This window comes from Thermobia domestica, chromosome 6 (assembly GCF_964235325.1).
Source record: "Thermobia domestica chromosome 6, izTheDome1.hap1.1, whole genome shotgun sequence".
In the NCBI taxonomy this organism is placed as follows: Eukaryota; Metazoa; Arthropoda; class Insecta; order Zygentoma; family Lepismatidae; genus Thermobia; species Thermobia domestica.
Window position 1 is genome coordinate 48,354,757 of NC_137459.1, and position 25,821 is coordinate 48,380,577.

A 25,821-nucleotide genomic window follows, 5' to 3' on the forward strand; every position below is an offset into this window, starting at 1 on the left:
GACCTCAATTAGCACGTACATACAAATAAGATCAATATTAGCTATATACTGTACCTTTCTAAATATTCCAATTTAGAAAGCCAATTACATGAAGCAGAAAATTTTTGAAGTGAAAGTTGATTAAGAGTCAACATTTTATGACAAAACTTTAATTGTGTATTATCTCCTAGTCTCTGTCCTTATTTTAGCAATATGGATTTTAGAGAATTAAATATTCTTATTTAATTTGATTTTACTTTATAAACCTCCATATTCCAATTTAATTCAGCTATTATACCTCTACTTGTGTTTAAACCAGTTTTTCCACGGAATTTTTGAGCTACAGATTAAATTTGGCGCGATTGTAGTGGCCGTAATTTGGATGGTCATATACGAAGATGATTATAATGTCATGTCCTTAGGGAACAGTGGCCAAAAAATTGCACTACATATTAGCATTACTAACTGTTTTCTTTTGATTGTACAGTCCAGAACAGTTATTTTAGGTAGTATAAAACATTACACTTTGATATATAGTCGTAATACGGATCAGTGGCGGAAAAACTAACTGTTGTCTCCCCGGCTAACACACAGAGCTAAGAAAAAAACATATACTTGAGGAGCCCCTAAAGTTTGGAGGGCATTTGCACCGCGGGATCTACTGGGTCATTATAGCCGCCACTGGTACTGATTGCTTTCCAAGACGGTTGGAACTAAACGGCATGACAAACATCTTGGCATTTGAAGGCGGCGCTCCAAGTTCACTTTAAATGCTGCTAGCAAATGAGAGGCCAGCGGTATTGCCACGTTTATTTTGCACACATCTACGTCTATCCCCTGCCACCTGATCGCGCTGTAGTTTGTCTGCTTACCCATAGCCACACCCCTTTACCACTTGGCAACATCGCGCCAGAGCTTGCATTTTATTCGTTTAGCTGAAATGCCAAGACGTTTACATTCGACCAAGTTTAGCATTCGGGCTTAAGGCGAAGTGGTAAAGGCCAATTATGTGTTTGAGGAACAGTGACCATGAAACTTCCTCGTACATTAGGATTGATTGCTGCAACACTCTTTAAAGCATGCACAAATTTTACACTTAAACAACAGTTATATCGTAAATGGGTTGGAAGCAAGGTAGTTATGATCAATCGTATACTGAAGAAATAATGATCTAAAATCACCCTATATCTTGCCATTAACTTATCAAAGGTTGTTTGAGGTAAAATTAATGAATTTAATACTTAAAGTGCTCGCAGATAAATACGTAAACTAAATGATAACCAAACTTTAAGCCTTGTGAGCGTAATCACAATGCAGGGGAGTTACTTCCAATGGACTGCTAGTGATGTTGGAGAACTCCTTTGTGCTTGAAGCAATGAAAAAGAGAAACAGGTAGAGCAGTGGAGAGGAGCAAATGAGTCAGGAGAATCAATAAGAGTTGCCAATATAGACTAGTCGTGGATGCACATAGGTCGTGTGTCTGCAAAATGGTTGACTATGCTATCGCTGTTCTTTGCCTGTCAACACTGTTTATATCAACACACCAGGTGTACTTCAATTGTTCCTTGTCTGTTTATGAGTTTGACTAAGAATGAGAGTAATAACTGACAGTAACAGATAGAGTAGTGCAGGTGAGGGTGAAGCTGAAGACTGGACTAGATAAGTGTTGGAAGTGTATTGATAACAAGTGACGGCGTACCTCCAAATGCACAGACACCACCGTCAATATTTTTCTCCTTCTTATTATCACTGTGTTTCAATCTACTAGGCTCTTCAACTCGTCTCTGTTAGTTCATGAGGTTGACAAGAATAGAAGCGACCAAGAGAGACTGGTAGAGCAATGAAGAAGAGGAGTAAAGGTGGAGCATGATGTAGAGAAGTGTTGTTAGTTTATGAGTAGCTATGTATCTACAAGCACTGAGCCATTGACTACGCCATCGATGTTCCTGTTTGCTTGCCAACATTATATTTTATCAGACTCTATCCTTATCTGTTCATGTGGTTGACTTTGAATAAGAGGAGCAAACTATGACGTCACAGAGTTCCAGTTGGAGATGAGTGGTGTAAATTTATTTTACAGCTATATGACCTTAACAGCCTCGATCTTGATGAATAGTGGCCGAGAACAATTGCCCCATACTCTAAGCTTTCGCAGATTGATGATACTTTCTTTTCTTCCTGATTAAATTGGCTCTAAGCTGTATGAGTCACATTAAACATACTTTACACAATAATACTGTAAGGTGGCTATGCTTTCAAGTGAGGTAATTGTATTTATTCAAATCTTAGAAGAATAATGGTCGAAAGAATCCAATATATTTAGCATTAATAGATCGAATATATTCTCATTTCTTCCTGTTCGAACTACATAGATATGGTTTGAACTATGTTAAGCAGACTTTAACTAACTAACTCTATGGCCTACGGAACCTGGATGTTCAATGCCGCGTTCACAAAAGCTCTCCACTCTCTTCTATCCTTAGCCAATTGGATCCAGTTTCTACTTTGTATTTCTATCTCTGCGAGATCCATCTTACTAGTGTCCTCCCATCTGCGCCTAGGTCTTCCTAATGGTCGTTTTCCGATTACTTTTCCAGTCAAGACTTTGAAAGCGTTCCTTCTTTCTTCCATTCTAACCACATGACCTGCCCACCTAAGCCTCCTAGACTTGACGACCCTAACAATGTTGGGTAAACCGTATAAATTATGTACTTCCTCGTTATGAAGTTTCCGCCTTTCACCGTTCCCGTTCCTCTTGGGTCCGAATATTCGTCTCAGGATCTTGTTCTCAAATACTTTCAGTCTATGTTCTTCCCTCAGAGTAAGCGATCATGTTTCGCAACCATACAGAACAACAGGCATGATTATCGTTTTATATATTTTAAGCTTCAAATTCCTCGACAGAATTCGCGACGACAAGAGATTTTGAACCGAATAGTAACACGAATTCCCTGCTTTTAGTCGACATTTAATTTCTTTGTGAATATGATTTTCGTCTGTTAATATTGACCCTAAATATTTGAAAGTATCCACTTTATCAAAAGTATTATTTAATATTTTAACGCATCCACGATTTTGCTTGGGGTCCCTGGCTCGATCCCAGCTCGCGCCGTGTGGACTTTGTGGTGGACAAACACCGTGCTCGTGGGTTTTCTCGGGGTTCTCCCGTTTCCTCTCACTCTCTTCATTCCACCATTTCACTCATCTCTCATCATTACCGTCTCCTTTAGCCTAACCGGCATAACCGTAGGACGTAAATCTTAAAGATTTCATTTCATTTTCATTTTCATCCACAATTTGCCGTATTACGGTCCCGACGCACTTCCATGTATATAGTTTTCTCTGCATTTACTTCTAAACCCATGTCCCTGCAAGCGTTTAATAACATCTCTGCATTTCTTTCTATTGTTCTCCTATCATCTCCTATTAAATTTACGTCATCAGCATATGCCATAACCCGGTGAATACAGTACAACTTTAGGCTCTGGTTGATATCTTTGATTTTCCTTATAGCGTATTCCAGAACAAAGTTAAATACTAATGGCAACAACGAATCTCCTTGTTTCAGGCCATTTTCGACGTGAAAGCTCGTAGCCAAATATTTTCCTACCCGGACTTTACTTTGGGATTTATTTAAACATATCTTAATTAATCTAATTAGCTTTTTCGGTATTCCAAGTTCTGCGAGAATGTTGTATAATGTTTCTTTCCTAACCGAGTGGTACGCCTTCCTAAAATCAATAAATAATTGATGTACCGGGGTATTGTATTTCCACTTTTTTTTTCGAGTATTTGGCGAATGGTAAATATTTGGTCGATAGTTGATCGATTTCATCTAAATTCGTACTGATAATCTCTAATAATTTCATCTGCGTATGGGATCAATCTTGCTAATATAATATTTGAAAGAATTTTATAGGATGTTGACAGAAGAGAAATGCCTCGATAATTATTACAGTCAGTTTTGTCGCCTTTCTTGTGAATCGGAACAATGATTGATTCTTTCCACTCTTGTGGCAATTCTTCCTTGTTCCAGATAAGGAGAATGAGTTTTTGTATCTTGTTCCACAATTTTTCGCCTCCAGCTAAAATTAACTCAGCCGGAGTTTAATCTACACGCGGAGATTTGTGTTTCTTTAATTTCTTTATAGCGGTTTCTACTTCTATTCGGTTGGGTTCTGGAATATACCGTTCTGCGGTGTGTATCTCCTTTTCTCCACACACACTAGTTTTTGGCTGCGTGTTCAGCAAATCGTCAAAGAAATCTCACCATCTATTTAAGATGCTATCCATATCAATGAGCAATGTTCCGTCAGCTTTCTTTAATATATGAGCACCAGGTTGATCCCATTATACATGTCCCGAATATTTTTATTTAAACTATTATCTTCGAGTTCCTTAATTTTAGCTTTCAAAAAATCACGTTTCTTTATTCTAAAAGTTTTGGAAGTTTCCCGCCTGATATCTGCGAAATTTTGTGTAGTTATTTCATTCGGATTTTGTAGCCAGCGTAATTTTGCCCATTTTCTCTTTTCTGCTAGTTTAATGCATTCCTGTTCAAACCATGGTTTGTCCCTACGTATTTCTGCGTGTCCCAATTTTTCTTTTGCTGAACTTTTAATACTATCTCTAATTTTAATCCAAGTATCCTCAACACTAGTGCATTCCGAATCTTCTAAAACCGAGAATCTATTCGAAACTTCAATCTGGTATTCCTCTCTTACCTGGCTCTCTTCTAATTTCTTTAAATTGAATCTCTCCGTTTTCAGACATTGAATATTACTTTTATTCAACGATAATCTCTCTCGCATTATCGCTACTACCAGGTAGTGATCAGTGTCACAATCGGCCCCTCTAAACGACCGGACATCAATTATGCTAGATTGCCTTCTTCTATCTACTAAAACATGATCAGTTTGATTATGTGTTTTTCCGTCTGGTGATGTCCAAGTGTATTTATGAACGTCGCGATGCGGAAATTTTGTACTCTTCACGATTAGGTTTTTGGATGTTGCAAAGTTCACGAGTCTAACGCCGTTGTCATTACTTTCCTTATGCAGACTTTCGTTCCCTATAATCGGTTTGAAAATATGCTCTCTCGTCCTACCTTCGCATTGAAATCCCCTAATAGAATTTTCATATGACATCGCGGGAGTTGGTCAAATCTCCGTTCCACTTCTTTGTAAAAACTATCTTTTATATCGTCACGCATATCTTCAGTTGGAGCATGTACATTTAAAACAATAATATCACACACCATCCCTTAAGACTAATAAAAGAAAGTCTGTCAGTAACAAATTCAACCCGTTTTATTGCTGGTAATATTCGTTTGTGAACGAAAAACCCTGTTCCTATCTAGTGATTTTTTTTTCCTTCCCCGTAAAAGAACGTAAAATTTCCGGAATTCACAGATCCATTTCCTTCCCACCTAACTTGCTGAACTCCTACTAGGTACATCCTGTATTTCTCTAACTCACCCGTTACAGATTTTAACGCGCCTGCCCTATAAAGACTTCTAATATTCCAGGTTCCAAATCTTGTCCATTTTTTTTTTTTTTTTTTTTTTTGCTGAGGTCGTGCCAAGTTATCTGTCCTTGTCCGAGGCTTTTTTTAAATGTTTCTGAACAAGTTTTTTTTCCTTTTTTTTTTACAGGATGAGGTTGTTAGCCTTACCCAAACCCCCAAGCTGGAGGACCACTCCTAGTCGTCTGGTCCGCGACAGCTTATTCAGTATATTCGCTGAGCTCCTCCGTGGCTAAGCGGTTAGCGTACGCGCCTTTGGCGTGGGAGGCCCGGGTTCGATTCCCGGCGGGAGCTCATGTGGTTCGGATTCCACGTTAATTAGTAGGTCCATGTCTCATATAGCCTCGCTGCTGAACGGGACGTAAAACTCAACATCAACTCAACTCAGTATATTCGCAGCTAACCTCTATATCTAGAGGCCTTCTCCTCGATCCGCAACCTGAGGACACGCCATGCCGTGGTGAGTGGAATCCACGTTACACTTTGAGCAAACTTTAACACAGTTAAAAGAGGTAAAAATGGTTTGCTGACAAGGGAACCTTCCGAAAATGATAGTTGCAGTGAAAGATGTGGCCTATGCCAATTGAAAGAGCTGTAACAGAGATGAGCATTCCCAAAAAATTAGCTGCCCATAGCAATAGGCTCAAGAAATATAAGGGGTGGAAGTTCGGGAAACAGCAAGGTTGGACAAGGGGGAAAAGTGCAAATTCCGCAAAAAAAAAAAAAAAAAAAAAAAAGTGGGGGCACGGCAAAATACAATGCTGAGAAGTGATATATAGAAAGAGACTTGCCACAATAGGGAACAAATGAAGGCCACCAGTGGGGTTAACAGTGTTGCCAACTGCAATGAAAAGTACATGTTTTGCAAAGAGCACTATATGAACTGATTGCAATATTCAGTTTCAATCTGTCATGTACAATATAAGATATGGCGTGTATAATCAGTGGTACAATCTAACAAAATAAAATAGAGAAAACAGAAGTACGAAAAATACGGGAAAGACGGAGTTGGCCATAATGCGCCACATTTGATCACGGGCTGTGTATATTAGAATGAACAAAACAAGAAGCACCGAATATGCAGGAAACCGACATACCTAGAGTCGAAAAGAAAAACGAGTTCCAAAGTTGGCAACACTGGCCATGAACATCCAGACAAGTCTAATATAGTTAGGCTACTCGCTTCACAAAAAGAAAATTCCGGCAACAGGTATCACTCGGAATGCATCAATGCTAGAGTGATTGAGGCAATGTCAAGTCGGGGAACATGAAATGGTTGGGTTGAGCCAACAACCGATAATATAAGTAGTGAATATTATGTCATGGTTGGGTCGTATGTGGGAATATACAGGGTGTCCCAACAAACTTTGTGACCTGAAAGACTTGCGAAACGAACAAAAATGTGACGGATCCAGTTGTGCAGAAATGTACCAATGCCAGGGGGGTGATAAAATTCTGTGAGAAGCAAGTGCCCCCAGGACCCCCATCATAGGGCCCCTGGAGCCAAGTTCAAACTTTCAAATGGCAACAGGGACCGAGTGGTACCTCTTTCGATAGATCATGGAATGTGCAACAACACCTATAGGAAACATTTGCTATATGAAGCATGGATTTCAAAATGGCCGCCAAAAATGCACGTTGTTCTTGTCACCGAGCAGATATTTTTGGCGGCCATTTTGGAATCCCATATAATAAATATTTTTTATATGTGTTGTTGCATATTCCAAGATTTATCGAAAGAAATATAACTCGACCGATGGTGTTATTTGAAATTTTGAAGTTGGCCCCTGGGACCCTCTGATGGGGGACTTGGGGGCACTTGCGTCTCACAGAAGTTTGTCGCCCGCTGACATGGGTACATTCCTGCACAACTGGATGTGTCACATTTTTTTTCGCTTTGAAACTATTTCAGTCGCAGAGTTAGGTGGGACACTTTGGATATATCATATAGGCGATGATACTACTGCAGACAGCAACACACAGCAGATCAAGCCTTTGATTATATTTGCTTTCTACAGTTGTGGATATGTGATAGAAAGACCACCAAAGGTTCCGACACCTATAGAGTACTGTTTCGAGACATTCACAGGTGATCATTGCACCATGTGTGACGGATTGGCAGTATTCCGCTGTGTTCACTGCAAATGTATCTTCTGTTTGGACCATTGTCTCATCGAACAACTGCACGTACAATGTGGACGAGCATGTACAAATGATGCGAAGGCTAATGCCTGTTGCCGGAATTTTCTTTTTGTGAAGCGAGTGGCCTAACTATATTAGAATTGTCTGGATTTTCATGGCCAGTGCTGCCAACTTTGGAACTCGTTTTTCTTTTTGATTCTAGGTACGTCGGTTTCCTGCATAGTTGGTGCTTTCTTGTTTTGTTTATTCTAATATACTCAACTCGTGATCAAATGTGGCGTATTATGGCCAACTTCATCTTTTCCGTATTTTTCGTACTTCTGTTTTTTTCTATTCTCTTTTGTTAGATTGTACCACTGATTATACACGCTATAACTTATGTTCTATATGACAGATTGACACTGAATATTGCACTCACTTCATATAGTGCTTTTTGCCAAACATGTACTTTTCATTGCAGTTGGCAACACTGTTAACCCCACTGGTGGCCTTCATTTGTTCCCTATTGTGGCAAGTCTCTTTCTATACATCACTTGTCAGCATTTTATTTTGCCGTGCCCCCCACTTTTTTTTGCGGAATTTGCACTCCCCCCCCTTGTTCAACCTTGCTGTTTCCCGAACTTCCACCTCTTATATTTCTTGAACCTATTGCTATGGGCAGCTAATTTTTTGGGAATGAACATCTCTGTTACAGCTCTTTCAATTGGCATAGGTCACATCTTTCACTGCAACTATCATTTTCGGAAGGTTCCCTTGTGAGATAGCTCACTTTTTCATAGGGAATGGGTATATCTGTTATTACTTAAATTAATAACTACTTAAAAAACATATATGGAATTATTTGTGGCAATAATACTGGTTGTAAGGTTTAGTTTTGGTTCGCCTTGTTACATTTCATGATATTAATGAATTTTCTTGTCTGACCTCAATTAGCACGTACATACAAATAAGATCAATATTAGCTATATACTGTACCTTTCTAAATATTCCAATTTAGAAAGCCAATTATATGAAGCAAAAAAATTTTGAAGCGAAAGTTGATTAAGAGTCAACATTTTATGACAAAACTTTAATTGTGTATTATCTCCTAGTCTCTGTCCTTATTTTAGCAATATGGATTTTAGAGGATTAAATATTCTTATTTAACTTGATTTTACTTTATACTTATAGCGCTAAGACCCTGTATACACGGTGGTGCTGCTTTTGCCATCAAACCTATGACCGTGTCTACTCGGCTCTCTCTTTAAGGTTGGTTTAAAAGGACAAGTTTTGCCGATAGATGTCACTACAGTCTTCCTATCTCTCCCATGTATTTTTTTTACCTTTTATAAAATTTACAATTTCTTTTATAAATTTCAACCTAGAGACTTCGAATTTTTAGAGAAGAACTTCATAAACTATTAAAGGGAACAAACCGTGCCGATTTTTTATTTAGAATTTTCTTCATTGTTGAAATGGCTTGATTGTTGAAATGGATATCCAAATCTTTAACGATGAAGCTGTTTCAACAATGAAGAAAATTCTAAATAAAAAATCGACACGGTTTGTTCCCTTTAATAGGTTATGAAGTTCTTTCTCTAGGTTGAAATTTATTTAAAAAATTGTAAATTTTCATAAAAGGTAAAAAATACATGGGAGAGATAGGAAGACTGTAGTGACATCTATCGGCAAAACTTGTCCCTTTACACTAACCTTAAGTCTCTAAGCCTCTGAGTCATCAATTTGCGGCTGAAATCGTTCTGTAACTATCCCTTGGTCCTTGTAGTTCAAACTGTTGACAACAGATGGTAGAAAGTGCATGGACTGCTCTTTTTACTCTCCTGTGTCTTAGCGGGAAATGCGTCGCACATTCAGTAGTGATAATGGGTTTGCCCAACCAGGTGGATTTTGGAAGATAGAACGACAAACTTGTAGACACTTCCCAGAGCAAGTACCTCCAAAAACTAAGTAAAAGGTTGTACTGAGAAGGTGTGTGTTGTATGTTCTGAGAGAGGGAATCAGAGAAATGGTGAGAGAGCGAGGAAAAAATTGTTTATCAGTATAAGGTTTATGATATTGGCTTGTGTGTTTCTACACGTTTTCAAATTTACCATACTGTTGTCAATTTTGGATCTTTGCCATAAATAATCCACATTGCAACCCCAAAACTTGTAACCTGTTCTAAAATTCAATGTTTACATTGAATTAAGTAAATAGAGACCTTTAAGTAAATAGAGAATTGAAGGATTTTCATCAATTTCAAGTAAATATGATAAATACAGCTGAACTTGGTTATAGCAAAATCGGTTTCTGCGACACCTCGTCTATTACAAATATTCAGTGAGATGAACTAATTCCTCATAAGGCAAGTCGTTTTATACCATGCTTAGTATGACATTCACAAATGCATCAAACATCTCAAACTAGTATCTGCAATATAGGCTTAATCGAGTGGTCAAATACTAAATCATTCTCAATTACCGATGTATGATACTGATATGGGACATTTCAGTTACAATAACACTATTTTTAGGTCCCTTTGATATCGTTAAAGCCGAGATTAGCTGTAGTAGGTTATCCGTCAATACTGTCTACATTAGTCATTTCCTACTGGCCGATTTCTGACGTAGGAGTGCGGTATTATAATCTGAGGAAAGCAGAGAGAAACAAAATGAGGAAAGAAAGGGAGGAAATGAGGTACACAGGGAAAAATCCGTTCTCCGGACAGCGGTATATGGTACAAATATACGGCATCCTCTTGCTTACTATAGAAATCAATACGGAGCATACGTTATCCGTATGCTACATAGGCACTGCCCTTAGGTGTTACATCATGCCGTTGCAGGATGTCTGGCATCTAACAGTTTTCCATATATCATATGCATATAATTATGTTACATTCGTCAGCTATATGTTATATACGTCCATTTGTATGTGAGATCCTGACCGCCTACATTGTTTCATACGGAAAGTACGTATAGATGGAACACTTATACAGAAAGTATTATAAAACATGCGTTTTCAGTTATACGTCTGCTGTACGTTAAGTCCAACAACAACAGGAATTACGCATGTAACCTATCTTTTTAAGTACGCCATCTACATTTTTTTTCTCGGTGTATAAGAATGGAGTAACCATTCCTTTCAAATATTTCCCCTCTTTTCATTTTCCTTTAGTCTAAAGCAATCATTTCCAACTGGCCAATGTATAACGTAGGAGCTTTCTTTTATAATCTGAGGAAAGCAGAGAGAAACACAATGACGAAAGAAGGCAGAGGGTGACGTACCAGAAGTTTTGGCAGTGTAAACACATTTTTGGATCCACGAGTAGAATGCCTGCAAAACCATCGACTACATTATCGATCTTTTTGTTTGCTTGTCACCACTGTCTTCCATCAAAATCAGGTAACTTGCCCACTACTTCCCTTCTCCCTGTGAAGAGAGAAGCAAACTGTGACGTCACAGATCATTCAGTTGGAAATACCTGTTCTACGTATAAAACGCAACTCTGGGAAAGACAAATGCCTATACATTATTTAGAAGTAACAAGTAGAAATGCAATCCATATCTTACCATAGAGTTTTCATCAATGGAATCCAACCCCATGACAGTGACGTGAAAGGAGACAGTGGTTGGCCTTCCCTCTTTTTTTGGTGGCTGCATTTTGTCGTAGGTCTTTGGGTCTTCAGGTAGAATGTCACTTAAAGTTAGTGACTTTGACGACCTGAAAATACAGAATTTGAATCAATTTGAAGATTTATCGGTAAAAATAAAAAGAAACAAAAGAAGGGAAAACAAACAAAGAAATCCACACGCACACACACAAACACAATCACACAAGGTGGAGCATAAGTGAGTTTACCCACACAGTAACATTTATGTTATCTGGGTAAATTTACTTCTGCGCCACCCTTTATTTAAAAACACAACTGAAATTGACGAAACCTTAGGATCACAGTTATATATTCTCAACGCTTAAATTCTTATTTAGAAAAGTTTATAATTACGCCTTCTTTACCGGTCTCTTCAATATTGACGACAACTAAACATAATTACCCAATTAACTTTATGGGCTATGGAACCCAGAAGTTCAATGCCGCATTCACAAAAGCTCTCCATTGATTCAATATATTAAACAGCATTTAAATGGAAGAAAATAATTTTTAATTAGCGCGCTCTAATATTACCCTAGCAAGAAAAAGTAAAACTGAACATGCAACATTAATACTAACAAACATTTGGGCGAATTTCGAAATGTATAAAATAAATAGTCTTCATAATATTTTGGAAAGAAATATGCCATGTTGTTATATAGGGACATCCCACCGCATTCCAAGTGTTGGACACAACCTTAACCAATTTGATACAGTTTCTGCTTTCTATCCCTATTTCTAAAAGACCAATCTTAATATTGTTCTCCCAACCGGGCCTAGAGCTTCATAATGGTCTTTTCTTTCCGATTGAGTTTGCAATGAAAATTTTGAAAGCGCTTCGACTTTCTTTCATTCTGGCTACATGACCTGCCCATGTGAGCCTAAACTTAATGGCCCTAATAATGTCAGGGAAACAATGTAAATTATGGAGTTCCTTGTTATGAAGTTTCCGCCACTTCTCATTCCCGTCTCTCTTAGGTCTGAATATTCGCCTTAGGATTTTATTCTCGAATACTTTCAGTCTGCGTTCTTTCCTTAAAATAAGCTACCATGTTTCTCAACCATGTAGAACAACATACATAATTGTGCTTTTATATATTTTAAGCTTGAAATTCTTCGACAGAATTCGCGACGACAAAAAAGTTCGGACCTAATAACAACACAAATTATTTACTTTCAGTCGACATTTAATTCATTTGTGGATATGGTTTTGGTCTGGTAATGTTGATTTTAGGTATTTGAAAGTATCCACTTTGTCGAAAGTATTACTTGATATTTTACGTACCCATAATTTACAGTATTATTGGTCTCACGACTTCCATGTATTTAGTATTTTCTGCATACACTTAGGTGGCTAAATATAATCAAAAGTAAACTAGATATTACCTGCTTTTATTTATTAAGTTCTAAAAATGTTTTGGTGTTCAGTATACGGCGATTTCGTAAGCATTACCAGTAAATTATTCAAACAATATAATTGTTTTATTTATTTATTTATTCTTTTAACCAAATGTTTCAGGAATGCTGTAGAAACAGTAGCACAATGGCTGGAAACGAAGGTGGAACACCATCACTCATTTCAAAGAATAAAAGAAATTGTTTGTCCCAACTTTTGTTGCCTGTAGAAGAAAATCTGACGCGATGTGTGAAAATAAAGCACGAAAAGATTATCAAATATTATGACGTTTGAAGAAATTATGTTGGCCGTCTTCTATTTATAGTCAAAACTTTGCTACACATATACAGTATAAGAATATTTTGAAATGATCATCTTGTGTTGGAGTGATTATTCTTGAATTGCATCTCAGTATTTTACTAAATCACATTTTCTTTCTGTATGAAATCGAGAATTAGATTACAACTAATAAGTATGAAAAGAAGGAAAGATTTGATGTCTAGAAATACCATTTTGCACAAAGCTCTGATGTCACCATCGAAGTAAGAAGTGACTATCAAAACAACTAAAACAAACAGTCAATTTCCTCGTTTTCTATGAACTTCATTCTCGAGATCATCATTAAGTACATAAAAATAGAAGTGTATACTCACTGAGGAAATGACGCATACAGTAGGATGATAATCAGCACAGTTGGAAATTCGCTCTTCTTTCTTTTCTTGCTTCTCATTTTGATTGCTGCAAAACCTAAAAATTAAAATATTAATGATCAATAACAAAGGTGATAAATTCGTGATATATCATGGGTGCTATAGCCAGTGGTGCTATTCTAATTTTTTTTACAACCGTCTCTCTCTCTCTCTCTCTCTCTCTCTCTTTCGATATATATATATGGTGTGAGATAGATAGAACTCACTTGTGACAGGTAGCGACCTACACAGCATATAAATGGTGTGAGAAAATTATGTTGCACTTCGAATATCTTGGAAAAGAATTATCCAAGATAGATGGTTGTCAAAAAGTATTTAAAAGACCTTCATCCAGTAATGGATCGACGATTGTTAATAATGGCATGTATGAATTTCAAATATAAATAACTCTTACTACTTCATTCTTATGATCCCAGTTGTCATTCTTGATATCTGAGCATTTGAGATTAAGAAATAAACGTCTATACCTTCTTCCGAGAGATCGTACTTTTAACTCTGTAGCTGTAAGAATTTGTAAGAAAAAAGACACTTAAAATAAAATTTATCATTCCCCCGCCCTCCATTAATCTACTCGTATGTACAGAGCAAAGTAATGTTCTTCAAATAAGTCAATTGTTTTTGGCTGTGAAAAATTTGTATTCTACAAGTTTTCCCTTCCAGCTGGAATCTGCAATGCACACACTTGCTACGCTAATAGAAATACAAAAGATAATAGAAATCTTATCTGCATGGTTTATTTTCGATTGCCGAAAATGGGTTCTGCTACGTGAAGTTGCCACCGCCCATTTTGTTTGTGGTATAAATTGTTTATAAATCCTGGACAAACGAAAATTTTATGAGAACAATCATGAATAAACGATCTGCACGGTTTAATTTTCAAATTCTGAATATGGATTCCGCCAGGTTTAAATACATACTTTGTTTGGCTTCTTTCTTTCAGGCTTGGCTTGGTGATGTGTGTGGTGTGTGTGTGGGGGGGTGCGTTGGTGAACCCGCCAATCTTTGTAGGTCGATCGGTCTACAAAGCAGCACTCTGAGCAATTTTTGCAAAGCGAGCATTTTTTAGTGGTTGCTCAAAATGTTTTTTACTTTTAGCGCGTTCAGGACCCTTATAGGGGTCCCCCCGCGAGTTCTTTTGACTCCGCTTGTTTATACAGATACAGCCGGTTTGTGTGTGTAAAGTGTGTGTTCAGACTGAAAAATTTCGTTTCTCGATCGGTGTGTATTCCGACGCAGTGCCATCTACGTGTGTATTCCAAGCAGGAACTAGAGCAATTCAAACTCCCAGCGGCTGCGTTCACCATTGTTGCCAATCAAGTATTTGTTGAAACGTTAAAGAAAAATAGCAGCTATAGCAGAGGAATTATTCAGAGTAAGGACTGGGATATGAATATTACGTAAAAATAACCCTATGCCTAAAATGCTTTTTTTTACTGGAGCTGAGGAGAGGGAGAGGGGAGGGAGACGTGTGTATATAAAAATATATCTATCTATATATATAAAAGAGAACGCACAAATCCTTTGTTACCTCATCACGCTAATACGGCTGAACCAATTTCTTTTATTTTTGGGGGGTTATTAGGATTTGGACCCTAGATGGTTTTTATCATATCACTTTAATTTTTAATTACCAGTGTCTTGAGATAATTGACCATTCAAGTGTCCATAACGTACAAATCCTTTGTTAGCTCATCATAGCTAAATCTAACCGTATTTATATGCAACCCACATGACCGTGTCACTCGGCGGGTTAACATAAATGACAGGCGATATAATGTTAACATTCTTCTATGGTTTTTATCATATCACTTGAAAGCGAAAAAGTAAAAATTATCTAAGTAACAAAGTTTATTGCGTTCCAGGGTGACCGCAGCGAAGCGGGGTGAACGCTGCTAGTATATATATAAAATTGAAAATCACTATGTTTGTGACTTTAAATCTGCTGAACCGCCTGATCGATCTCGACCAAATTTGTAACATGGATGAGGTTCAAGGCCGGGCTGGTTTTAGGCTATTCACTTGGATGGTAAAGGTGAGGGGGGAGTGGTTATAAAAAATAAATAAAACTTAATAACTCCCGAACCACTCAACCGATCTTGATCAAATTTTCAACATAGATGAGGGTTAGGCCTGGGATTGTTTCTATAATTTTAAATTGACTGAGCAACGTATGGCGGGAGAAGGAGGGGGAGGTATAAAAAATCAATTTATATAAGACTGAAAGTGACTATTTTTGTAACTTAATAAATCTTGAACTATCCGACCGATCTCATTCAAAGTTTCAACATACATGAAATTCGAATCTGGAAATATTTTTGTAATTTCACTTTAACGGTAGATCCTAGCGAAGGGGGTGGGGAGGGGGACATGATCAAAAACTAATAAAATTAATAACGTTTGAACCACCCAACCAATCTCGATCAAATTTTCAACATGTATGAGGGTCGGGCCTTGGGTGCTTTTTATCGTTTCTCTATGACGAGCCACCATAGGGGAGGGAGAGGGGGAGATATATGTAAAAAAAATAAAATATGACTGTCTTTGTAACTTCATCACTCTTGAACCACCCGATCGATCTCAATCAAATTTTCAACATGCATGAGGTTCGTATCTGGAAACATTTTTGTAATTTCACTTTAACGGTAGATCCTAGGGAAGGGGGAAGGGAGGGGAACGTATGAATAAAAACTAATAAAACTAATAACTTTTGAACCACCCAACCGATCTCGATCAAATTTTCAACATGTATGAGGGTCGGACCTTGGGTGTTTTTTATCGTTTCACTATGACGAGCCAGTATAGAGGAGGGGGAGATATATGTAAAAAAATAAAAATGACTGTCTTTGTGACTTCATCACTCTTGAACCACCCGACCAATCTCAATCAAATTTTCAACATGCATAAGGTTCGGATCTGGAAACATTTTTGTAATTTCACTTTAACGGTAGATCCTAGGAAAGGGGGAAGAGAGGGGAACATATGAATAAAAGCTAATAACTTTTGAACCACCCAACCAATCTCGATCAAATTTTCAACAGGTATGAGGGTCGGACCTTGGGTGCTTTTTATTGTTTCACTATGACGAGCCAGTATAGAGGAGGGGGAGATATATGTAAAAAAAAAAAAAAAAAATGACTGTCTTTGTGACTTCATCACTCTTGAACCACCCGACCAATCTCAATCAAATTTTCAACATGCATAAGGTTCGGATCTGGAAACATTTTTGTAATTTCACTTTAACGGTAGATCCTAGGAAAGGGAGAAGAGAGGGGAACATATGAATAAAAACTAATAACTTTTGAACCACCCAACCAATCTCGATCAAATTTTCAACAGGTATGAGGGTCGGACCTTGGGTGTTTTTTATCGTTTCACTATGACGAGCCACCATAGGGGAGAGGGAGGGAGAGACATATGTAAAAAAATAAAAATGACTACCTTTGTGACTTTATCACTCTTGAACCATCCGACCGATCTCAATCAAATTTTCAAAATACATGAGTTTTCGGGCAGGGATTACTTTAGGCTACTCACTTTGACGATGCAACGTAGGGGAGGGGGAAGGAGGAGAAATTTAAAAATGATCAAAATGACCAATATTAGTGTTGAATCCATAGTTTGCGGGATCGATGAGAAAAACAGTGTTACTTCTGATGCTGTAACAATCCAAGTTCAGCCCTGATAGTTGGAGAGGGGGAAGTTGCAACGTAGGGGAGGGGAATAAACATTAAAAATGATCGGAAATGGCTAATATTAGTGTCGAATCCATAGTTTTAGGATTTGCTGAGATTAACAGTGACAATTCTGATGCCGTGTGCCGCAGCACGGATGAGGGGAGGAGGAGCTGTATATAATAATGATTGAAAATGACCAATATTAGCGTCTAATCCATAGTTTTCGGGATCATTATGATGAACAGAGACATTTCCGATCCGGTTTAAATCCAAAATCAGCTCCACAAGTTGAAGGAGAGGGAGAAATAGATATATTAAAAATGGTCGAATATGTCCACTATCAGTAGAATTTATAGTTTTCTGGGTGGCTTAGATGAACAGTGATACTTTCGATCCCGTTTAAATTCAGATTCAAACCTTCAACTTGGTTGAGGGGGAGTAAAATGTTTAAAAATGATCGAAAATGACAGATATTAGTGCTGAATCCACATTTTTGGGGTCGCTCAGATGGACGGTGACACTTCCGATGACATGGGCCGCAACATGGGGGAGGGGGATATAATTATTCGAAATTAGAGTTGAATCTATAATTTCTGATATCGCCGAGATGAACAATGACACTTCTTACGGTGTTAATTCCAAATTCAGCCGCGCGTCTTCTGAGAGGGGGAGAGGGAAATAAAAAATAACCCATATAGTGTCGAATCTATAGTTTCCTGGGTCACTCAGATGACCGGTGACACATCCAATGCCGTGCCGCACAACATGAAAGAAGAGGAGGGGAGATATATATATAAAAATGTTCAAAATTATCCGATACTAGTGTCTGATCCGTAGTTTTTAGGGTCGCTGAGATGAAGAATGACGCTTCCGATCCCGTTTGAAACCAAACTCAGCCCAGTAGCTTGGGAGACGGGGAGATAAAATGATCGAAAATGATTAATATTAGCGTCGAATACGTGATATTCGGGGTCGCCGAGGTGATCAATAATCTTTCCGATGCCATTTAATTCGATGCCATTAAAAACGAAAACAGCATATTTCACGGGTACAGAACACGTGAGATATGGAATTGTGCATTTAAATTTTCATTTCACCCAGCGAAGCGGGTATATACTAGTAAAACTTCATAACTTTGGAACCACCAAACCGACCTCATTCAAATTTTCAACATGGATGAAGTTCGGACCTGGGATGACTTTTATCATTTTAGTTTGACGGTGCAATGTAGGGAAGGGGAGAGGGTGTATCAGACCACCAGCCTTAGGCATTTTTCTCAGCTTCTAGTGCACGTAGACGCTGGAAACAAAAAATGAATGACCAAATGGTACATGAAGAATCAAATGGTGATACTTCCATATCCAGTGGCGTAGCGGGAATACACCAACGGGGGTCAACTCAAAAATTTTTAATGGAAAATGGTATCAATTTCGATTTTTTAGAATATTGAAAAAGAATTAACTTTTACGGGAAACACTCTTCGTTAAATTCTACGGTTCCGGATCTACGTCTGGTATTTGTTGTATTGCTACTATCAGACCACCCGGTAAACTCATTCTTCTGTTCGTAGTGTACGCAGACACTTCAAACAGAAAATGAATGAGTAAATCGTATCTGAAGAATAAAATGGTGATACTCCTATATCCAATGGCGTAGCGGGAATGCATCAAAGGGATCAACTCCAAAATTTTTAATGGAAACTGGTATCAATTTCGACTTCTTTGGAAGTATTACTGATAAAGAAACAACTTTTACGGGAAACACTTTACGTCATATTCCACGGTTTGGTATCTACTTATGTTATTTGTTGTTGAATTGCCACTTCACACCAATTGCCATCTCAGGCATTTTCCTTTGTTCATAGTGCACACAGTCACTTCAAACAACAACAAAAAGCCGAATGACAAAATCATGCGTGAAGAATCAATGGTGATGCTTCTATATCAATTGGCGTAGCGGGGATACATCCACGGTGGTCAACTCCAAAATTTCAAATGAAAAATGGTATCAATTTCGATTTCTTTGGAAGTATTATTGAAATAGAAACTTTAACGGGAAACACTTATCGTTAAATTCTGCGGTTTGGGATCTACGTCTGTTATTTGAAGTTGAATTGCTACTATCAGTCCACCCGGCAAAGGCATTTTTCTCTGTTCGTAGTGCACGTAGACACTTCAGAAAAAGGATTCAAACTGGACCAGTAGTGTGCGTTGTGTATGCTGACATCTCCATTACTCTTGAAGGTTGCTACATCCGTCCACAGAATGTCCCGGTGGAAACATGGGTTTCCTGGCACTCATCCACTGACAAAACTAGACGGATATGTAAATTTTGTTCTCGGAGTTTCTGATTCAGATGAACATGGTCAAAATGGAGCACGTTGTTGAGCAGAATCCACCAAACCGTCATGTTGCTTATCGCAGCATCCCTGGCGAATCGTGTTTTCGAGATTTGGGGAACCAAATGGACTGCAGCAAGGATGCCGGGAGACCGTTCATCCTAAACACGGCGCCTGACCTGCTGACGACTATTGTGTTGAGGAGGGACATGCCCAGTCCTCTGCACACCAAGTGCAAGAGACGAAACGCTTTCCTCGACTGCCCAGCACGATTGAGAAACCGTTGACCATATAGCCGCGCATCACGCGATAATTCTCCCGACTTCACTCAATACTATTAACATATCAAAAGCTACGATATTCGAAAACATCGTTTGAGTTCCCTCAAGCACACGAAATAATAGGCAATAGGAGCCGAAATCAACAAACATTCAACACTTTATCTTTCAACTACAAACAACAAATATTCAACTGTTTTATATCAGAACTTTTTTTTCGTTTTCTTCTCTTCTTCTACTTTCCCAGATGGCACTTCATTAATGTATTTTTCGCTACTAATAACCATCATACAAAAATTTCTCCCTTTTCACTCCTTTTTGCAGCTTTTTTCCCTCTTGACCTCCGTCTTCACCTGTATCTCATTCTTATGTGCAGGTGTAGCTTTGGCGCACGACACTTTGAACTATTTACATGTAAAATTCAATTCTTTGTATGGATAGGCATGTTTATAAGGAACACATATCTGCAGGCGACAGAATGAAATACAAAGTAATACTCTGTATTATAGGTTTACAAGTGTAGTGTTCTAGTATAAAATGATTACAAGTGATTTACGCCGGATATAATAAGTGAGTGTATATGAAAGATGGCACTATTAGATGTTATTTTCTACTGGCAGCATATTTTTGCACAATGTAAAAAACCTGTATTTTATATGTTCAAGTGCAACGTTACTAGAAAATAAACCATTACAAGTGCTATTGAAATTTGTACCATTGACAAAACCCATTCCTTTCCATCTTGGCTTGCGCAGTGACCTGTACTTCAACTTAAATTATTTCTGTAGTTACAATGACTTTAGCGATTGGGGACATATATGAGCGTGGAAAACAACACACTACCTAACCTAGTCTATGAAAATAAAAAAATAGACCTAGTTGTCTTTCGCTAGGAAATATTTTTCCATGATAAGTTACCTCCCCCATGCGATGCGAATGTTAGGAAGAGAGTGTATTCTAGATGTCAAGAGATGAGATTGTTTTCTAAGACAATAGTGAATCAAAAATAACTAGAGGAAGATTTAAGCCATAGCGACTTCCATGCATTTAGTATTCTCTGCATTTCCTAAGGTGGTCTGGGAAAATTATATTAAATTACAATAAAACATAATCAAAAGTAAACTAGATTGCTTGCTTCTATTTAGTGAATTCTGAAAATATTTTGGTATTTTCAGCAGGGTTGTTTTGTTTAAAACAAATGATTAAAACTTGGTTTAAACAAATGATTTTGTTTAAAACAAATTTTGTATACATTTTAAACATTTTTTTTAAATGTATCTTAAGACCTGTTTTAAACATATTTTTATTTTTATTTTATTTTATTTTTGTAAAACAAATCTGATAGAGAAAGAAAATTGTCAAAAAGTGCTTCCCATTCAGACGATTGTTTTCTTCCCATGTGAATGTTTGATTTCTCGTGTCTACAGCACTGCCGTGTCGTGACAAAACGCTGTAACTTTGGCGAAGAAGTTTTGCGAAAATAAGCCTTAAAGTTTTCATCCGAAAATGTGACCTGTATCGTGAAGAAATAGTGTATCTTGACTTTGGAAACACGTGGTTACATTAAATGTTACGTAAATGCATGTTGTGTGATTAAATTTGGTGAAAATTGATTGGTTGACCATTATTGCCTAGTTACACTGGTTCTACACGATACAGATCACATTTTCGGATGAAAACTTTAAGGCTCATTTTCGCAAAACTTCTTCGCCAAAGTTACAGCGTTTTGTCACGACACGGCAGAGCAGGTCACTGTGGTGATCTACAAATTATCTTGTCTCCTTTTTCCTCTTATTTTAAACATATATTGTATTGTTTAAATGCTTGTCAGTTAACTTGCACGAAAGTGTCGTAGTCGAAGGTTGGACTACTTGTAGAACTGATATTTAAAAATAAATAAAATAATTTCATTGAAACAAATTTTTGTGTTGTATTCATAAAACAAACAAAATATTATTTTCTAAATTGCGGTTCTGAAATTAAAATATCGCAGACATTCGTTGCTACAGTACAGGGTACATGTTGGTTCTCAGTCTCCGTACAACTTGGAATCGTTTAACGTGAGTTTTACGGGAAGAAAAATGGACATCATTTGGAGCAAATTTATTAAAGTAACTCAAACTCCATCAGATAAGAAAACGACCATACTAGCTCGTTGCAAAACGTATACGAAAGAAATGGTTGGTTTAGTTCAAAGAATGAAGAATCATTATGAAAAATGCAATTTTGTTAAAAAAAACTGGAAACTCAAACAAATGGCAAAAGTGTTAATCCGAAAATTGCTTCTGATAACGTCAGTGATGTGGCTGAGGTGCAACTGGGGACTTCAGAGAAGAATTAACTTTATATCACCAATTTCTTTTTCATTATATTATGAAAATTGTATTTCGTCCCTCTTCCCCACCTCAGTTCTAAATTTTCTTCGAAACTTTACACCTTGGCATAGTTTGTATGAAGAGACCAGACGAGAAAGCGCAAGGTATAGCAGTTGCCTGCGGAACTAATCATTAAAGCGTGGTATTTATTGTAACATCAGTACCCAACGTCAGTGTTTGTTACAATTTAATCTCAATTTGTTCGTCTGTCTGTATGTATGCACCACGCTAATGGGCGCAATTTTCGTCCTTTTAGCATTAAATTTTGAGGGTAGAGACATGAGACGTCGGAATTTACTGTATAGATTTTGACTGCGATCCGAAGTAAAATTTGAAAATTAGTGGTTCAGATCCAACTTTAAACTAAACAAACGTAATTTTATACGTTTCGAACAAACTTCGGTTGCAGGATAAATTTCGTCCCAACTCAGTTTTTATAAGATATTTTTAGATATGGGGCGTTAAGAGCAAAAGGAATATAAGTACATTTTCAGAAAGGTTCACTTTTGCTCAGCAAACGTAGTATCTTAGTAGCCATGGGTACGAAATAAATGAAACAAAAACCACGTGAAATGGTGTGGACTAGAGTTTAGTAGGACAACCGCTAGACAAGGACGTTGATGGAATGGGGGAGGAGGGCTAATTTGTCCCTCCTTGCTTATAAATTTAAGATATTAACATTATATTGTGCACTCTGCAGCGTGGGAATGATTGACAAGTAAAGCTCCGAATGCCATAGTCAGTGATTCATAATTACGTTAAATAAATGCAGTGTGTGTCCAAAAGAATACACCGACGGAAATCATATATTTTCACAACCATGAATCCGAGATGAAAGAAAGGAAAACAACATGACAAGATGCAATCTAGAATTTTATATGATTGTCACTAGAGAGGGGCGTTCGTTTAGAGGTCATCCGTCCCCTACCCTCAATTTCAGATTTTAGGGGCAGTAATGCAGATTTAGAAACCTTTTGCTGAGTAAAGTCCAACATAAAAAAATGTAGTCCTTTCACCTAATAAATACGGATTTTTATAAGATATAACCCATTTCCATTGGCTGTAAGTTGCTATAGGCCTATATTGCTCTCTTGTATATTTTTTGATGGATCAACTTTCAAGTTTCGGGCCTGCTTAAAATTCTGGAAATTGGGCCTAAGCAACTTTCCAGGTTTAATCATCTGTATGTTCTCCGTATTTGTTCGGTGTAAGGATCTCAAGCTTGTTCTGTTGGACTTTGCTTATCAAAAGATTTCTAAAACTGTCTTACTGGACCAAAATCTGAAATTCAGGGGAGAATGGGGGCAGTTGCCCTCCTGTTCCACTAACGCCCCTGTCTAGCGGCTGTCATAAGAAACTATCCCACGCCCTTTCGCATGGTTTTAATTAAATTTGTTTTGGACTCTTGAATAATGTATTGAAAGATATAACGTTTTGAAATAGAATTCATTTCTGAGCAAAACTGAACTTTATTGAAAATGGATTTGAATCCATTGTGCTCTGAACCCCCAAATCTTGTTTTTCTTCGATAAACTATTGACTCCAAAAACAACCAATTACATATCCTTGCAAAAATATTTTAAACTTAGCAAAACATGAAGTGTGCTTCAAACATTACTTTTCGAAAATTTATTATTTTAAAATAATTTAATAGCATCAGTATTCTGAAATAATAATCAAAGTTTGCAACAAAAATCTCACCCACCTCCACGAAACGCGAGCTTAGCCCCTAAAGGCATAACTAGAAAACTTTCAGAAGCGGTAACTCTGAAATGACTTGCTTTAGGGCTAAAGTAACAGCACAACCGTATTTCTGGTAAAATCGTAGCCTTAAAACATGTAACATGACTTCCATTGTATTTGAAATTTTGAATACCAAGCAAAGATGTCCGCCATGATGCTTGTTAGCACCTTCTGATGTGTCAAACCACTTCCAAGTTTCATCATTTTCGCTCAACCCGTTCTCAACACACAAGGATGGTGAGGACTTTTGTTTTGCCTTGTATATTGATAGATTGTGTGAAATCTCTGTAGCAGGTAGATTTCAAAATCTACCTAAAAGCTTATTATAACCAAGAAAGTACTTACGATAGTTACTGGAAAGAGAGTGTAATAAAAGGAGGTCGTGATATGAAATAATTTGAGAACTACTAATCTATTATGTACCCAACACTGTGTAGTCTTAACGAGAATAAAATAAATGAAAAGATCGGTTACAAGAGCAAAAAAGTATTAATAAATACGTTATTACACCATTTTAAATATGATTAAAATCATGTTTTCAAACTGTTCAAATTGTTTAAAACATGTTTTTTTCGTATGTGTTTTAAAACACGTTTAAAACATTTTGAATAACTTTTTCATGTTTTAAACACATGTTTTGTTCCTTTAAAAAAAAAACTGTATTTTTTCCAACCCTGATTTTCAGTGAGCCAGAGCGAAAGAATTACGATGGAACCAAAGAAAGTACAAATAATGTTAGAGGGAAAAAAATTACAAAATTTAAAAGATGAAATAAAGTAATCTAGATTTGTTAGATATATAAGGAAATGAAAAGAAATGTTTTACTTTTATGTCTCATGGTTATGTCAGTTAGGCTAAAGGAGACGGTGATAGTGAAAAATGAAAGAAATGGTGCAGTGAATAAAGTGGGAGGAAACGGGAAAACTCCGAGAAAACCCACACACATGGTGTTTCTCCTCCACAGAATTCACGTGGCGCGAGCTGGGATCGAACCAGGGACCCCATGCAAAAGAAATGAACGCTCTACCACTGAACCACCGCGGCCCTAGATACATAAGATTTAATGCGAAAGTAGTTACGAATTAAGAGGCGGAAAGGATAGATACTATATTTTACTTCTTAGGCAATAATAATAATAATAATAATAATAATAATAATAATACCGTATTGGTTTGGCAATAATTGTAGGTAAGCAATCTATTAGTTAAAATATTGAGTTCGGTTCTGTTTATTACCATTTCTCGTATTTGCTTGCCTTTGGTGCGAGCGGTCCCGGCTTTGATTTCAATCGGGGAGACACTCGGTCGAAAAGTGTAAAAGCTTTTACATTCCAGCTATCCTGAGTGAGGCTTTGCTCATTCACAGGAGGCAAATGCCGGGATGGTTCTTAACGATTGTCACAAGGCTGCTTTCCTGTTCCCCCACTCCCCCTTCCTCCCAAATTCTCCTAGCAGTGGGACCACTTAGGAATATCATCTCTCATAGCGTACGTGACGAGATAATTTGAGCATAGATGCCGAAGCCCATATATCAAATTCCTTATCCTAATGTTCTGTTTGCGTTCAGAAGAAACAAGTGGAAAATTTACAATACTTATGCTAATTACACTAATCTACATAGTTGTAACGGAGACGATAGATAAACCATTGAAGCCAGTGTGTTTTTCTTCCTCTTAAAACTGACCAAGAATGTAGAAATTTTTGGGGGTAGGCCTACTTTACGTAAATTTAATATTTGATTCATCACTAATGATGTGGTACAGTTCGCGGCATAGAAATTGTTACAAACATTCTAAGTCCAAATTAATAATAAACTCTTACCCCGTTTTCTTACGCATCCAGAAATACATGTCTCAATTGATTAGTTGCTTCTAGTACGATCCAACCCCAACTCCCCCCCTCCTCCACCTCTCCTTGTCGGAAGCAGTGTGTGTGACGTAGTACACTCTTTCCATTCGGACAAAAAAAAAAAAACAGGAATCAGGTTTACAATGTTATAGCTCTAAAATAGTCTTTTTCATTCGTTTGTTCT

At 37.4% G+C, this 25,821-nt stretch overlaps 1 protein-coding gene across 1 annotated transcript in view; it reads right to left on the reverse strand.

The window, feature by feature from the left end:
• Positions 1-25,821, reverse strand: part of LOC145687660 (glycine receptor subunit alpha-2-like) — a 235,189-nt gene that overhangs the window by 106,024 nt on the left and 103,344 nt on the right. Inside the window, exons 2-3 of the mRNA XM_081761120.1 lie at positions 13,326-13,419; positions 11,197-11,347 (exon numbers count right to left, since the gene is read on the reverse strand). Of these exons, the coding sequence (XP_081617246.1) occupies positions 11,197-11,347; positions 13,326-13,402 (228 nt within the window). The 5' untranslated portion in view covers positions 13,403-13,419. The remainder of the gene's footprint in view (positions 1-11,196; positions 11,348-13,325; positions 13,420-25,821) is intronic.